This window comes from Onychostruthus taczanowskii, unplaced genomic scaffold, assembly GCF_017590055.1.
Source record: "Onychostruthus taczanowskii isolate IOZ18803 unplaced genomic scaffold, ASM1759005v1 scaffold58, whole genome shotgun sequence".
NCBI lineage: Eukaryota > Metazoa > Chordata > Aves > Passeriformes > Passeridae > Onychostruthus > Onychostruthus taczanowskii.
In genome coordinates this window covers 8,416,585-8,433,937 of record NW_024503457.1, presented here as the reverse complement: position 1 = coordinate 8,433,937, position 17,353 = coordinate 8,416,585, and the positions used below count along the sequence as shown (strand labels likewise).

Sequence of the window (17,353 nt, the reverse complement as noted above, 5' to 3'; positions counted from 1 at the left end):
GAGTAGAAAAGATCATCATGAAATAATGGACTAATGTGGCCATTCTATCTATGCTGCTCATAAATTACATTTTGAACCTGGCAATTGCAGGGTAATTAGGAGGAGAGTAGCTTTCCTGCAGGAACATATATTTCCTATTCTGCTTGCCTGACACACTCCAGTTTAATTTTTCCTTTGTTCACTCAGCTCAGAGAATGGCAATTACCAGAGGTGATAGCCCAGTGGCAATTTTTGAATCATGAAGAGACTTAGCACAGAAATGAGGGGAAAAAAAAAGGACAGGTATCACTAGTAATTAAAATAATTTTGAATTAAAGGGACTATTTCAATAATTGCTTTTGTCCTATACTTGTTACCACATAACCTATCATTATGAATTGCTAATACAGTGAAATAACACCACAGTGGAGAATGAGCTTAAAAAGACAGGTTTCCTTAATATGTTACTTCAGCAGTGAGAGGTAAGTAATATTTGGGTAGACATTTTGAAGTGGTAGGTGGTGCCACACCTCCGATCACTAACAACCCTGCAATTTTTAAGCCCTCCTTTCCCTTGTGGCCATGACAGAGAGGCACAGGAAACAGGGCAGGAATTCCCATCTTGAGTAGCCAGAAGAAGGTTTCACATTATTAAAACAGATGATTTCCTTCATCTAAAAGCCTCTGAGGAGCATAAATTACAAACAACATCAAAGCAAGTGAAAATTTTTAGAGCAGACTGTCAAAGAGGCTGCTGGGGTTTCCTTGGTAGATTTCCATTTTTAAGGAGTCTCAGCAATTTGCTTTCTTTCTCAAAACAATTCCATATGTCTATGGATTATTTACGGTTGTTGTGATTTTTGTTGTCAAGGGTTTTAAAGAAACAATATTGCAATTATTTAACATGGGGAACTAAAGTTAGACAGACAGTGCCTGCAGTAAGAAATTACCAGGATGATCTCATGGACTAAAACTTTGCAGACTTCTCTGTACTCTCCAGGGTTAGACTAGATACAAAGAAAAGCAGTATAGACAACTGGAAAATAACTGTAAGTCTGATGCTGTATAAATACAGCAACTAATTATTCATGTTGCCATCACTGATTTTACAGAACGTCAGGATTTTCCCAGTGTTGCACAGGAATAAGGTGTGCAAGATATGTTGGGCCAGACCTAAAGCAGAACTGAGAAAACTCTGTTTAATGATTATTGGAATTCATCTGATGAAAAGCGCAAAGGCCAGCTGTGGTCTTAGATTAAAAGTCATCAGGTCAAGCTGTGAACTGATTCATATTAGCGTCCTAATTTAGGGTAAAGAAGTGATTATTATTAGAAAGACATGGAGGCACCATGTGCTGATGAGGTTATTAGCTTGTCCTGAGGAGGTGGCACCTGCTGAGTGTAGGTTTTAAGTGCTTTCCCTGCAGGAAAAGGTCATCATTACTCGCTGGAACACACACTATGCAGGAGGCTGCTGTGTCACACCTCAGCCTGTTGTTCCTGCCTGCGGGACCATGGGGATATTCAGCAGTGATCTACAGCCAGACATCAGGCTGTACTGACCACATCCAGGAAACCAGGCTCCATCTGTGCAGTGAAGTAAGCAGGAAAAAGCATGGATCTTTGAGAAGCAATGCCACCTCTTGGGACCGCCAAGCAGGAGATGTCAGTTTTAAAGTCTGTCATTATCCTGGCCAAAGCTTCTGCTGTGTTTCCTGGCAGCCAGCAACCATGTGAAATAAAGATCCTTAGGAAGAAAGGATGAGGCTGAGCACTTTCTTTTTCTTTAAGGGAAGGATCCCACTTTATTTCACATAGATGTATAGTTGTTGGGCCAAAAAAGGAACAAAAATTGAAAAGGCACATATTAATTGCTTGCCGGCCTAGCAGCAAATACCACATTCTTAGATCCATCATTTTCTGCTGGTGAATTATTCCAGAAGTTATTCATAGTCCTTACCTAGTAATTATGCAAGAAATATTTTCATAAATGTTACATCAATAATTTAAAAGCTGCAAGAGCATGTGATTTTCAGAGTGACCTCTGACTTGAGTTTGATGGCCAGGAGAGAATAAGAGCAGAAGAATAATCATACATGATAACTATATGACATGAGAAAGAAATTCTCAACTCTGCATTGCTGATGAGTTTGCTCTGATGGGTGGACTTCTCTGCACTGAACCATAACAGCACCAGTCCTCCAAGCAACACTGGCAAGGACTGAAGAATACCATACTTTATTGCCTTACTCAGTGCTTGTGTTGATTTGAACATTTGTGAGGAGCTTGGTTGAAATGTGAACTGTTTTCTCTTCAGCTTTTCCTGATGCGAAACTAACTGAATGTAGTTTCAGCTCATGTCAAGCTTATAATGTAAAGCTGTTTACCTTCTTCATGGAATGTGTCTGTTTGGAAACTCAGAGCTCTGATTCATTGGTTCAGATCTTGATTGTGACCTTGATTTGATGACTCTGCTGTCCACCGTTAATCAGTGTATTGTGGTTCTGCTAATATGATGATGTGTTTTACATTTGTTTGCTTATTTTTAGTATACAGGCCTGGCTTATTCATTTTAATTGTAACAGGAGTCATGTCAACTGAAGATGTATGTAATTTAAATAACATAATTGCCATGCATGTGGGCCTGCAACCAAATAAATAACCCCAACAAAACCATATCAACATTAAAGCAAAGATATTAAAATATGTCTAGGTAAGAAATTAAACATAGAAAATCTCAGGGTTGCACTATTGCCTTTAACAAACTATTTACCAGCTGCAAAACAAACCTACTGCAATTACTTCCTAACTAAGCAAACCCTTGTCATGGCTTAGCTTTGGACACATATTGGTAATTTTAGAGTCATCATGGCCATGTGAATTGAGTGTCACTTCTGAAAAAAAAGAAGCGCAACTTTTGGGAGTAATTATTCTTTTCAGCACAAGTGCAGAAAGTGTATTTGAACACCCCAAATATTCTCAGAAGCTAAGCCTTGACTCAACCAAACTGCAAACTGCAAACTATGACAACTTGTAAACAGTATCAGAAAAATCTGTTCTTTCACGTATGGTATGGCCTTAATAACAAGTAGTGAAGAATCTCTTAACAGAGGCTCATCTTTTCTTCTTCCAGATTTTACCTTCCTTCCATGATGTCCCTTTTTGTACTGGCCAGACTACCCAAGTTGCACTCTTGCAGCTGTTCATTAACAAGAGGAGTGACTGGCAGGTCCATACAATTGCAGAGTTTGCAGTGACCAGCTCTTCCAGCTAACCTCCCAGTTCAGCATGATATCCCTGTGCAGCTTGACTCCAAAGCAGACAAGGAGTGCATTGTGACACTGGAGTATGTCTTCTCCATTTGGCACAGTGGGAATTAATTTGTCATACGTTCCCTCATTTAATCAGAGAGTGTTTTCATAATTTGCTGTAATATATTTAAAAGGCTGCAGTGGTAAATGACTGACATATGAACAGTTCAAACCAGATCCACAATTTACTGCTGCTCCACAGTGATACCAGATTTTGGTCATAAAAACAGCTCTAATAATTTGGGTAGGGCAACTCTGTCATAATTCCCAATCTAGCCAATCTGTGAGACCTTACAAAGGCCGAGGACAGCAACATACAGTGGACAACAAAATAAATTTGTCATGTTCTCTTGTTAAATGGCTAATGCTGCATTTTGACCAAATGGAAGAAAATAATACATTTCTTAGAAAATAATGCAGTGTTGGCTCAGATTAGTTAATGACATCCAATGCTGAGGCACTCATCTGCTTCAACAGTGCCCTTTGTCTGCACACTTAAAGAATATGCATGGAGATAATTCAAGGCTCCAGGAGGGGCCAGATGTACTTGCAACACAAGGGAAAAACTCTTGGATAATCAGGTGTCAACCTGATACTTTTCATCAACATTAAATCCTTTACAATAATTTATGAAATGTATATATATACATTTATAAAATACTCATAAAACATCATCAATCTGAAGTTAAAATTTTGTTGCACTTGACAAGCACATGATATGCTAATATCAAAAATGGTGTAAAAAGAAAAGTTGAAACAGCGGTACATCTGAACCAGCACATCTCTATCAATTAGACAGTGATAATCTCAAAGGACTGTTTAGGTTTTGCTGTCTTCTCAGACTGTTCTCTGGGTTTGCACAAATGACATTGCAATAGTTGCTTTCCTCTTCAGCTTTAAGAGAGAGGTGCTGTGCTGTGAGTCCCTCTAGCAGAAGGAGAAGTAAGAAAGCTGAGGGTGATCTGACAGCTGGAGAAGCTCAAAATTAGGATCTTCTCAGAGCTCCACTTTTCAACACCATTATTTCAAAAATGTAGGCTACAGCCTTCATGTCAGAATACCAGCATTCTTATTTTTCTATACACTGGCACTCTTCCCACAAGTCCTGTGGGAGATATTTGCACTAGGGGTTTTTGCACCAAAAAGTTTCACACTGGAAAAATAAGTGTGCTTCTTATTACATTCAGCAGACTGGGAATCTGCCAGAATCTGCCAGGCTTTTATAAAATTGCTCATTTTCTGAGTCTTAGCTCTTTCACAACTTTTTTTTTTCTTTTTTTTTTGTTTTTTTTTTTTTTTTAATTGAGCACAGGACAAGCTCTATCTTATTAAGTGAAAACAAAAGAGTGAGAAGTTGGAAATCGCCAGGAAGCCTGGGAAAGACCAATATTCAGCTGAGATTTCATTCCATGTTTTCCTGTTGACCTCACAGGCTCTCGACACAAGAGCTCGGAGTACATTAAAGAAAGGCCACAGTCTCATTTGGTCCTGTGAACATTGGCAATATGTTATGGGGACAATATACAAGCTTGAAAGGGAAAAACCGCAGCAATGTCCCCATGCCCTGGAGGTTTTGTCTGGTGCAATGCTGTTTAACCAGAGCACTGTGAGGTTTTAAATGGCCATATGAGATTTATAGTAGGTCATGACCAGATCTCTTTTCAGGGCAAAGTTTGAAAAGTCCATTTGTCTCAAAATTTAAAAAAAGAGTCTGGTAATTCTCCAAGGTTTTTCCTCTTCCTTCAGGCAACTATTTTTGCCTGGCGAGAGTTCTTAAACCCTTCCCAAGAGCCTTTTTAATGTGGGAATTATTGTCCTAGTGTTTGCTATCAAAGAAGTAATATGTAAGATACAAATATTTACAAGCCCACTCTAACGCTGCATGTCAGTATCAAGCCTATTAAGTTTTAGAAAAAGGGACGTCATGACCTTAAAAGTGGCTTCAGGAAGTCAGTATTTGAGGCCATTATTAGCAGGGGAGTGATGGTTACTGCGGGGAGTTGAATGCAAAGGCTCGAGGTGCAGACAGAGCGCCCCTGTCCAGCCGATGGCGTGGCTGCCCCACCGGGGGTGGCAGCGAGGGCAGCCCTGGCTGGGTGGGTGGCAGTGCCAGCCCCGCCGAGTGTGCCCCACCCTGGCTCGGCCAAAGGAGGGTGCTGGTGTCCGTGGGGCTGCAAACAAGGCAAAACAGGGCTGCTCCTCTCTGCTGATGTTTCTCCACTGTCCCCACCCAATGATGGAGGCCACGTCAAGCTTTCGGCAGTGGGTGATGCTCGGGTACCCTGCACTGGGCGTCACTGGTGACACTGCGGACCAGAGGGGCTCGGCTCCTGAGACTGCAGCGGATGGAGAAGACTGCTGGGGGCTCCAGGGGAGCTTCCAGGCACCCCTGTGGGGTCACGGTGGTTTTGAGGAATGGGGAAAGGGCAGCCTGAGCAAGAAACACAGCAAGGGTCCATGATGGGCAGACAGAGAAGCTCTGGACAAGATCGCCTTGGGAAACAGCCAAAATCACGGAGATCTGAGGCCATGGAGGGGAAGGTGCATGTGACAGAGGCTGCAAGTCTGGTTTTCCTCTTCTCCCTCTAAAAGCAATGTAGGGAGGAAGAAAAGGAAGATGGAAATGGCAAGCCAAGTCCCTTAGGACTGCTGGGAAGCAGGGTCTAGCTGTCCCCTAACCAGCACCTTCTCCACCAGCAGGCATCACCTTCCTGGGCATGAAACAATACAAACCTCCCTGGGTATGCATGGCACCAGGGCCTCAGCAGTTCCTCAAAAAAGCATATTAAAGTGTCTGAAAGGATCATTGCAAAGCAATAAATGGACTTGGCGGACTTTATGACTTTTTGAGGAGGTATTTTTATCTGCTAAATCAGAATCAGTGGATTCTTTAACCCCATTCCGCCTTTTGTTGTTGTTGTTGTTGTTGGGGCTTTTTTGTTTGTTTTTGTTGTTGTTGTTTTTAATTTTATTTGACAAACCATTCATTTAGAGCAGTTATGTTTGATTGTGCCAGTAAGTAATAGGTGAGAGCTACTTCTGAATTATTTGGCTTCTAAATTTTCACAGAGAAGGGCCTGTTCTCTTCTGTGTGAATATGTAGGTGAGAGGCAGTGTCTCAGCCTGAAAAAGACTTCTGTGCCTGAGTCAAGAATGAAAAAACCTTTTAAAATCTTGATAACAATCTAACACAGAAGATACATTGCTATGCAATGTAAATTTTGTAGGATATAAAATATCTACCTTTAAAATAAACAACTTTCTTTTTGGCTAAAATGGTAGAAGATTGCAGACCATATTAAAGATAGCACGTGTCATGTTTAAATCATACGTAGAAAAATACCTGATTTAATTTTAGCAATTTCTGTTTTTTTCTGCCTTTCAAAATGATAACATTTTCAGGTTATAAAAATGTAATCTCTGAACTTAGACTTTTTTACAGCAGTTTCAATCCAGGCCTAATTTTTCTTCTCAGATAAAAACATTAGAGCAAACAGTCATAATATGATCTGGCCCCTCTCTGACTGCAAAAAGGGCAGCCTACTATAAATACAGTCCTTGAGAAAAGGAAGGTCTTCCATTTGGAGAAGGAATTTGAAATTTCATGCCATTCCAGTTTGGAACAAAGCCCTCCAATTTTGAATTTACCCATGAAACAGAACCTCAAAAGAAAGCAATAATAATGGAAAATAAAGCAGAAAGCGTTTGGTCTGGTAATTTGTAAAGAAAATGTCACCAGACAGACTCCCTTGAAATGTTGAGTGAGCAAATAAAAACCTACCTTGTAACTTTAGAAAATGAGCCATTTGAGATTTTTGGATCTCAGTTTACATCAAAAAAAGCTTCAATGCTTCCAGAGCCTGAATACTTTCCCTGCTCATCAGGTTGCCAGTGAGGGTGTTGGGGGAGCCAGTGGTGCCCTGCTGGACTGCTTCTGTACCTTCCCACCAGCATATGTGAAATAGCTGTGGTAAAAGCTGTTCCACCACAGAATTTTGTTTAATTTCACAAATGCTCCCATTTTGATTTGGGAGAAAAGCCAGGCTGTCCAAAGATCACACGTTTCCTTTCGCTGAAATGCAAGAAACCTAGGACAGTATGAACTATTCCTCAGTGGTAGATCAAATCCAATACTTTTCCAAGAGAGAGGGAAGGATAAAAATGTTCCTGCAACTCACATCAAAACTGAGGCACTCATGAAAAAACAGAGAAGACATCTGGATGGGATTGCATAGGGCAGCAAAATATCTCAGATCACAACAATGTGACTCCTTGCAGGAGCATTTCAGGCCTGATCAGCCACAACTAATCCCCATGGAGAAATCACAGGGTACCTCATTCTTTGTACCAACCCATCCTATTGCTTTTTTGCCTGCAAAGAAACTGGGCAGAGTTCTGCATCTGTGTAGTATCCTCTTCACCCCCAGAGAACAAAGGGCCAGCCAAAGCACAGGCTTGTGGCACGGTGTTGTTCCCACTGAGGCCTCATGAAGACACTGTTCTGAGAAATCCCTTGCCCATCCTGAGCACAAGCATGTCTTTTTCATGGGATTGGTCTCCTGCAGAAACTGACTGTTCTCTCCTAAGCAAACCAGTCTGCCCTTTCCTTTCTGTCTCCATTGTTGCCAGGGTCAGAACAAAAGCAAGAGCAAGTAGAAAATGCTCTCGAATCTAAAATTAAAAACTACAGACAGAGGACGGAAGGCAGATAGCCTTACCAGTGACAAAGGCAAACCCAGAAATTTAACTACGATTTCTAAACCATCTTTGCAGGAAGGCAGGAAAAACCGACTGGAGCAAGCATGTCATCATCCGTGGAGCTGGTGCCAGAAAGCCCTGTTGTGCCTGGCTGATTACCGAACCATTAAAGCTTGAAGGGGGGATCTCCTTCCATCTGCTGCATGGACTGCTGCCTCACTCAAAGGGAACTGAGATTTCTCCTTTGCATTGCTGCACCTGCTCTGGAGACTCCCCGAGCTACAGCTAGGATGCGATTCACAAGCACACAGGAGTCAAAAATCCAAAACTCGTGTCATGTAACTGGACCAGGATGAGGTGTTGCTGCTTGCTATGAATTTTCACCTTTTCTTAAAATGAAGTGGTGATGAAAGCGGTGATTTGTGTGAACAGAGCGGCCGCCGGTTTCCTGCTTTTGGTGCTGTGTAAACCTGAGCTCTCTTTCATCAGATCGCCAGGAAATAGATACAAATGTATTTATAACATTTGTATTTATTTCGCTTTTTGCAGCCTAGCACTAAAAATAGCACAACACATTGCTCCTAGTATAGGGCTTTCTGTTCTCTTATCCCACTGCTGAAGTAAGAAAGGTACAATGTTATCGGCTAACTGTCCTATTACCTGTTTGAAGAAAGCAAGTTTTAGCTACCAGAGTTATTATCAGGGTTAAAATCCTTTTTGCTTTACAACATGTTCATTGCCTACAGAGACTTTTATTGCCCAGATGTTCAAATCTCACTGAAATATCATAAGCAGTATCAATAATAAGGAAAATAGAATTTATTAACAAACTTGCTGCCTATAGTTGTGCACTCAGGATATATCTAAGCAGTGTTCAGAGCACCAAATCCACAAAACATTAGGTCAATGCTCCTTTGATCTACATTTATGAAGATGGACAGACAGGTTAGACAGATTATGCCTCCAAGGGTCATAAAAATGTAGCAGTTTCCCAACTGCAAACTGATTTTTCAAAGAAAATTATGTGCACAATTTAACTGAATGGCCATATATGCCTTCCAGGTTTTATATTGTTAATGTTTGTTTCCTCTTGGATTGTTGCTGTTCTAATACTCACACTTTTTATTTTTTGCCTCAGACACACACATTAAAAAAACACTCTCACAACTCTTGTCCTATTTGATTTATTCCAAAGAAATTAAATTACATTTTTATAAGCCTGTGTTACCACAAATGATAGCTGAAGATTTGCTGAAAAAATTAATTCCTGATCTGTTGCCGTGAAGCGTTCTTGCTAGCACTGTACTGACTCCGTCTTTCAAAACCAGATGGAAGCAGTCCAACAGTATGATTAACTTCTTAGTCCCCGCAATTTCCTATTGCTCTACTTGCCCTAGATTTCAGGATTGACCTCCTGCTTCACTGCAAAATGCACAGTTCCTCAGTTTGATAAATCACATGAATACTTTTTTGATCACAGTTATCTACTATTTACTACATACCCAGCGAGGTTAATCATATGCTGAGGCACTTCATATGCTGCACACATATACACTCTTCTTCCCAATAGCACTTTGCATATTCTTCATGCTGGCAGCCAGCAATGGGACCTGTTTTCTCCTTACTAATATATGAAAGACCACAGACCTACGCCTTTTTACCTTCCACCTTCATGCTGTAATTGTCCTCTCACTGTTTCTTAAAAGACCAAGGAAGTCAAAGAAAATGTGTGAAAAAATACTAGTCAGACGTTTCTTCTAGCAGATAGATATTTTTCAAATTGCAGATGTTTCTGGGAAGTCGAACTGACTGACTTCCCCCAGTTATCTTTGGGGAGCAAATGCATGAGGTTGCCCATAGGGAGGTGAGAAATGTTTGGCTTTCATAACAGCAAAACACTATCACTTCCTTGAAGAGAAAAATACATCTTAACTTTTCTTTTTCTGTCTTTAAACACCAAATGAATTCCAGTATTTAGTAGGGCTCAAAGTTGTTACAGTTCCCTGGGACAGCTCTGCTCCACCTTCTCACACAACAATACATCCACATCACATCTTTGGTGCTATGGTAGAACAATTCTAAATATACACCAGCAATAGTCAAGGTGTGAGAAAACATCCAGCAGCAAAAAGGTGACTGCTACAGGTCTTGCTCACAAATTAAATAGAGGCAGTTTTACAGAGATAGCTATTCCTTTTCACTCCAAGCTGTCTACACAGGCTCTTCTTTTAAAGCCCCTTTTCACTAATTCACAACATTCTCCAGTACTGGAAAAACTATCCTATATGCAATATGTGCCATTACTCTTCCACCTTCACATTCTGTAACGAGCAAGACAGAGAAACTCCAGACCATTCCAAGGAGCAGCTGCCCTTTGCTACCCTATACTGGGGCAGGGGCCAGGGAGGGTGCAAGTGTGAGACACCAGCATTTCCAAACAGCCATAAGCAATACAGCCAGGCAAGACATAAATGATAAATCCATATATTCCCTCTCAGAGGTATTCTTTTTTTCCTCCCAAAGGTAATCCAGAAAGTTTAAGCAATGTGCTACTGCTGAGAGCTGCATGCCTGCCTCTGTGGCAGCGAGCACTGTGCGCGAACGCTTTTCTCTGGCCAGCCTTTTTGACTCCTGTGGAGCCTGTGATCTCAGTTCCGTCACTCTCTGCCGGGTCCCAGATCAGCTGTCCCAAGCCAAGGCTTCCCCTCAGCTGTCACTGATTGCACAGTGCTGCCACATGAAGATTTCTGGCCAGCCAGCTAGCTGAGTCACTCACTGATACGCTGACCACGTAGCTTCTCCTGTGGAGAGCTCTCCTGTGTGAAAGGCGATGTTATCGAAAACATCATTCCAACACAAACATTAAGTATGTGAGTGACATGAAGCACATGAGTGTTTTTGCTAGCTGTCACTGGACCCTTTACTTAGTTTAGGGTATCACAAGTTTAACTGCTTTGCCTAATCACAGCTCAAGCAGATACCTGAGAACAAGAAAACTTTGTCTCTTTTCACAAAATGTTTTAAGGCTGCTTGGACAGCTGCCTTGCCTGCCTTAGGTGATCTATTAAAAAATCTAAATGGCCTCCTATTGTTGCTTTAGTATTTCACAGGCAGTGTCTCCCCAGGCCTCCTAGCACAAATAGTGTATATCGATGTAGATTTGTCTGAAAAAGAGGTGTGCTGCACATCCAGGGTCAACCTTTTTTATTTTTCTTGCACCTGAGTGCTAAATGCATGCATGCAGCCATGAGAGGCAGTGCAGCAGCACCTCTGCTTCCAAATGTCTCTCCCCACAGATGTGAGGCTCCACTGCTTCTCAGCTGCCCAAACTCTTCACTTCTCCCATGGGGAAAGAGGGACATTCGTTTGCCCTTCAGGATCCTGTGTGCTAATGGCCACTCCCATTAGGGTAAACCAGCTCATGTCTGGTACAGCTCAGATTTTAGTGTCCTAACTGTGATCACACATGGACAGACGAGGCATGGTTACATGGAAGTGCTTTGCACTATCCCTCCTGCCAGACTGAATGTCAAGACATGAATGGGGCTTGTCCCCACTGCCATATGGATGCTAGTGCTGAGACTCCTGCTCTGTCAACAGCAAGAGGTGGCAGATCTAAAAGGTTTATCATAGCTTGTGCTTCACAGTTCAGGTCTGGACAACACGTTTGTATCGCTGAGGTGCTGAGAGGAAGCTATCGAGCTGGACTCTTTACAGGGCTTATCAGCTGGGAATGGCAGGCCTGCCAGCACAGCCACAGGGCTGCTGAGACGGCTGGGTTCAGCTCTGCCTGTACCTTACACGCCTGCTCTGAGGTTTGTATGGGCAGAGCTGGTGGGTTTCGCTTGCCTCCTCCAATACCAGCACACAGATCGTGGCTGTGAAGTTACCACATCTCCCAAGTATCACCCAAGCACTCAGCAAAGGACCTGTCTTTCCTGTCTTTCTCTTGTTACAACCCAGAGAGGAAATTCAGCAGTGAACACCACTTTCCTCTAAGTGTTCAAATCTCTTCAGCAGACCCACTTGGCCTACACTCCAGCACAGAGATTTAAAAACAGCCAGGGGAATAAAAGTTCCCTAGGACCACTGTAAATCTTTACTTCATGGAAAATATTATCTTGCACATGAATATGAGCTGTGAGTAAATTTAAGGTGTGGATTAAGTACTGTACAGTTTCCCTCATGGTGGGCTTTTCAGCCTAAAAAGAACAAAAGAATAATAATGAGTGTTGTGTTTGGGTAGGATTGCAAACAGCTGTAATTTACAGCTGGACGTTCTCCATTGCAAATGTATCCAGCAAGCAAGTGCTTCTGGGTTATTGGAACAGACTGCAAAAAAAACTAGCTTTTGACTTCAACCTTAAGGTCAGAGTTCTGGAACCATGGGAGTCAATAATAAAATCTATTTAGCTCAGTGGGATTAAGCAAGTTTAAGACCTGGCTTAACCACACTGCTTACTGTTAAATAACAACTGAACACATTGGATATTTTAGTTACAGGCATTTTTCTTCACTCGAAAGCTATTCAGGCAGTGGATATAGGAGACAATTGAAAATATGCCAGCTCTATACCATTAAGGTATATGAGTTAAGTTCTTGCTCTTCTCTGTCCCAGAAAGTGAGTAATCTGTATAGTTTGACCACTTTACTGAAGAGCACAATAAAATTAAAACCAAGCTGTGCTGAATAAACACCGAGGGCTTTTCATGAGAGAATGAAAAGCTAATGGGGCCAGTGCATCTTTGCTGACAAAACAGTCAGTGCATGTGCAGAGCAACCTGTCTTCTGGAAGCAGAAAAGCTGTTTCAGTCAAGCTTCTGGGTCACTAATCTTTGTGTTTGCACATAAATCTGCTGGGGGTTACTGTGTCATTCTGAAAACAAGACTAAATGTGATACACTACAGAAATCAATGGCTAGGTTTAAAAAGTCTCTCCTTTATGTTTGTTTAATTTTTTTTCCCCCTCATCTTTTAGTTTAGCTGTTACCTCTTTAACAGAACCTGAAAGCAGGAACTGCAAGAGGAACTTCTGGAGAATATTTTTCTAAAAAAGGGCAAAATTCCTGAAAGCTTTATAGCAAGCTGCCATCTCCCTTGTTGCTGGGAAGTGCTGGTGTGTGGCTGGGAGCTCTGAGTTGCTACTGGGACACAACTAATGAGCAGCAGTATCACAGCCATCCTTGCTCTAGCCAAGAAGAGACAGAAACTGCTGTCACAGTGGGGGATTTTGGCCCCCTGCCCTCCCATTTGTTCACTGCAGTGAGGTCATGGGTGGCAGGGAGGCAAACCCCCAGGGTGCACCCCCAGCCTTCCCAGCACCCCCTCCAGAATCAGGGGAAGGAGGGTACTCTGGCAGCCAAATTTTTGTAGAGCCGGTTGGAAAAGTGTAGTCCCTGAGCATGCTTTTTAGGGCCAGATGGGGAAATATTTGATCACAAATCCTAAATCTGAGCCATGATGGTTATTAATACTGAGGCCCTTCTGCTCTGTGGATAAAGGCAGCCTGCACCCAGCTACCTCACCACCTTTGATGAGGTAGGGAACATCTATCCATCACCACCACTTTTCTTTCTGGGGAGACAGAAATCAAACTGCAGGATTTGGGGTTTGTTTATTACCTCCTGGGCCACTTCTGCAGGAATGTTCCACATGCAGCCCAGGGGGAGAACGCTGTGAAAAAAATCCCCACGTTCCCTTTGGTCACGGTATTGTCCCCACCAAGTGCAAAATCTGCTTTGCCGCGGTGATGAGCTTGCACACCTCCAGGGAGAGGGGCATAATGCTGACTCCAACTCCACTTTCTTTTTGCATTCATTTCAGTTACAGCAAATACTTCTGAGCCCTACAACTGTGCCAGCAATTTCACCCACATCCCATACATTTTACTCTGCATTTTTTTTTTCCATAAAGCGGGGCAAAAAATTCTAAACAAAACAGTGTTTGTAAACTTGGGGAGGGAAGGTCAATAATTTTGGCGGTCTTACCCTCCGAGCAGAGAGAAATGTTATTCATCCATGCACAACATATAATTCAGCCTAAGTGACAGGCTCTGCTCTGGAGAAATCCTGGCCTGAGCTGGCTTCCAGAGTCAATTACCACTTATTCCCAGGGAGGCGGGGGGCTGGGGGCCAGACGGAGCAGAGGGGGCTGCCAACAAGACAGGGGGAAATTTACTCTGTGTCAGCCTGCATGACACAGTACCTCATTTGTGGAAAAATGTAAATCTGCTAGTTCTTTTTCACAGGCACTAAAATGTACAGTGTCTCCTCCCCCTTCCCTACCCCCTTTCCCAAAACTGGAAAAGAAATCAGGACCGTCTTAGAAAGCTACCTTATATTTCAATCAATCCTCTTTCATAAAAGTCATTTAAGGTAAATACCTGTGCAGACCTACAGCCCAACTATAACATTTACTATGGCCCAAATCCTGAATTCCTCACTCAGGCAAGTTTCCCATTGAAGTTAATGGATTTTTTTGCTTGAAAAATAGCTGAGTAAAACCCGAACACTAAGGATTTGGTCCCCTGCTTATCTGCCTGGAGCACTGCTGCAGTTCCAGAAGAAGTGAAAAAATTAATTAAATTCCTCCAAAATACCAATTTCTTAAAACTTAAGGGGTAAAAAAGGGCATTGTTTTTGTGCATAAAACATACAGAGAATCTCATCAAAGGAAGAGTAATTCCCAGGGAAAGGATTTGGAAAAAGTCAAAAAGAGAACATCTCAGAATAAATGAAGTACTTATTGCTGAGAAATGAGCTCAGATATATCTCAGCAAACTCTAAAGCTCAGAATTTACTGCATCATTCATGCCTTCTCCAGGAAGTTTCTTATCTCTCGTTTGGTATCACAACAAGGGATTCTGCATACGCTGTATGAAATACAACAAGACTGTGATTTTTGCAGTAATAAACTCTACACATGCATGACAAATCCAAGCATGCAAAATGTTTAACATCCCAGTTCACAGATACTTTGGGGACAAAATCCGATTATGAGTTATATGCCACAATAAATAGGGCTCAACGTTTCATAAAGCAATTTATAGTTCATAAAAATGACAAAATGTACCTGTCAGATAGAACGCGGAGAGCAGATCTCTGTGCTGCCTGCTGGAAGAAAGGGCAGAGATGTTTATTTTATATTCTGACTTGAAAATTACGAGCACAATCAACACTTTAAAAAATGCGTTACACACATTTTTGTCACATGTCCAAAGTGTTAAAGTACGAGCAAAGTAGCAGAGAGTCTATAGTCAAATGGACATTCCAGCCTAGTAAATGTAAGAACACTTTGTTTAAAATGCCAAAACCCAGAAGATTGTCAAAGCACCGCACGGTATTTGAGGTCTGAACTACTCTATTTAGACAATATTTTTCTGTAGGTCCCTGAAAACTCGCCAGCGCTCGGTTTTCTGCCTTGCCCTCTCCCCGCTTCCACACTCCCACTCCTTCTCCTTTACCATTAGTCTCCTCCCATTCTTCCACAGAAACAAACATCACATATTTGGTTCCTCTGCGATGAATTATAAATTTTGTGAAGTTTGCCAGAGCTGCTGCAGACTTCTCGTGAACACTGCCATGTTAATCTGCTGGCAGCATTTGCCTACACAGTACAGGACTGACCTTTTCCTGGTTTGCTCTTCAGTTTTTGCCCAGTACAACTCTTTGGATGGGGAAACATGGTTCTTGTTCTTGTGTTAAGCACCAGGTCTGGGAATAGAAATTTTAGCCTCTCAAGTTTAATAGGACTACAAAGCCTATCCTTGAGCTAGTTTGCCACTTTACTAATATTATTTTTCCCCCTCCTTCAATCACTTCAAGTGGTGATTCATGGCTTTGGCACAGTAACCAGCTGTTAAGCAAAGATGAAATCCATGATGCTTTGAAAACCTGCCTTAAAGACTCCATTGCACTTGGACATGCCCAGAGTGTTCTATCCCCAGCTGCACCTGTCCACGCTATGCCTCACATGGCACAGAAGGGACACAGAGATAAGCAGTACAGACAGTCAAGGGGCAGGGAAAGAAAAGTTTATTTTCTCATTGCAGTTACCAGTAAATACATCTTGAAACTGTTCTTTCTGTCTTATCAGCCTCCTGGGGGCTGCATCCCTATTTCCAAAAAAGTTAGATGACTTACAGGTATCCTGCACAGCACCAGAGAGTATGGATGTAACCATTCTGCCTTGGCAAAAATGATGCTGACAAATTGCAAATAAAAAACTTGAGAAAACCTGACTTGTGGCTGCAGTTACATTGTATTTCACAGAAAGGTGTGAAAAATTCCTTGAATGGATCCTTGAAGATCTGACAGGAGTGGGAAGAGTTTCCACTTCCTTCTGGAAGCAGGATTTCTTCTCTTGGGACTTTCTGGAATAACTTGTGTCTGCTGAGTTTCTGGGGAGATGTAGTTTGATGTGTGTCACCCACCAGATTGTCAGAAGACAGTGGCATGGCTCACAGGAGGATTTTTCTTAGTGTTGACTTTCTGCAATGGGCAGAGAACGTGTGGGAAGGGCTTGGAAGCTCTCAGCAGCTCAGTGGGAGTTTTCTCATGGCATGAACATAGTGTTTTTAGTGTTAGGAAAATAATATGGCAAGTCTGGTTATTTTTCACTGTTTCCAGGAGGTCATACTATTTCCATGTTCTTGTATACAAAACTATCCATGCCACGGGCTACAGGCTTTAAAGAGTGCAGCCACATTCCAGTCCCATGGGTTGGCATCATTATTCCTCTCTCCTCTGCAAGGGGTTTGGTAGGACAATGTCACACATTCTTGCAAGTTCAAGTTCAGAGGCTACCCAAACCTTAGGTTTAACAATGACTTATGGCTTAAACTCTTTTTAAACACCCAGGGCCCACACCAGTTCCTCTGCTCCCATGCCTGATTGCTCCCACCAGCAGCAGGCTATGACCATTTTGAATTTCAAGCTGCCCAGCTTCAATGCTGAGGCCTGCACAATGTTGTATCTTTGTCTGCAGAACTCAGGAGCTTCTCTCACTGTCTGAGCCATTTTCCATGGCCAAGTTGTGTAGACAGCATTCAGGTCACCTCTTCTTTTCCTCCCCACATCAGCCAGGTCCAGTCTTTCCATCGCACACAGCCACTACATGGCAGTGCTGTTCGAGACACATCTCATGTTTCCCACTCTTGGCTCAGGCCACCACACAGGTTAGAAAACTGATCCAGTCAAAAAATAACAATTTTCCTTTATTTATTGGGTTTTTTTCCTCCTGATTCCCCCACATTATTTTTAACCTAGATCCCTTTTCTGAGCTGCTTCCCCAAGGAGAGGGTGTCACATCACAGGGTGCAGTGTGAGAATCTGAACAGCACCGGGGGAGGAGTGGAGACCTTTGCT

General features: G+C 42.3%; 1 protein-coding gene across 1 annotated transcript in view; it reads right to left on the bottom strand.

Moving 5' to 3' along the window:
- The window catches only part of AFF3 (AF4/FMR2 family member 3), a 312,945-nt gene that overhangs the window by 55,268 nt on the left and 240,324 nt on the right, over positions 1-17,353 (bottom strand). The window contains exon 10 of the mRNA XM_041418130.1: positions 15,060-15,100. Within this exon, the coding sequence (XP_041274064.1) occupies positions 15,060-15,100 (41 nt within the window). The remainder of the gene's footprint in view (positions 1-15,059; positions 15,101-17,353) is intronic.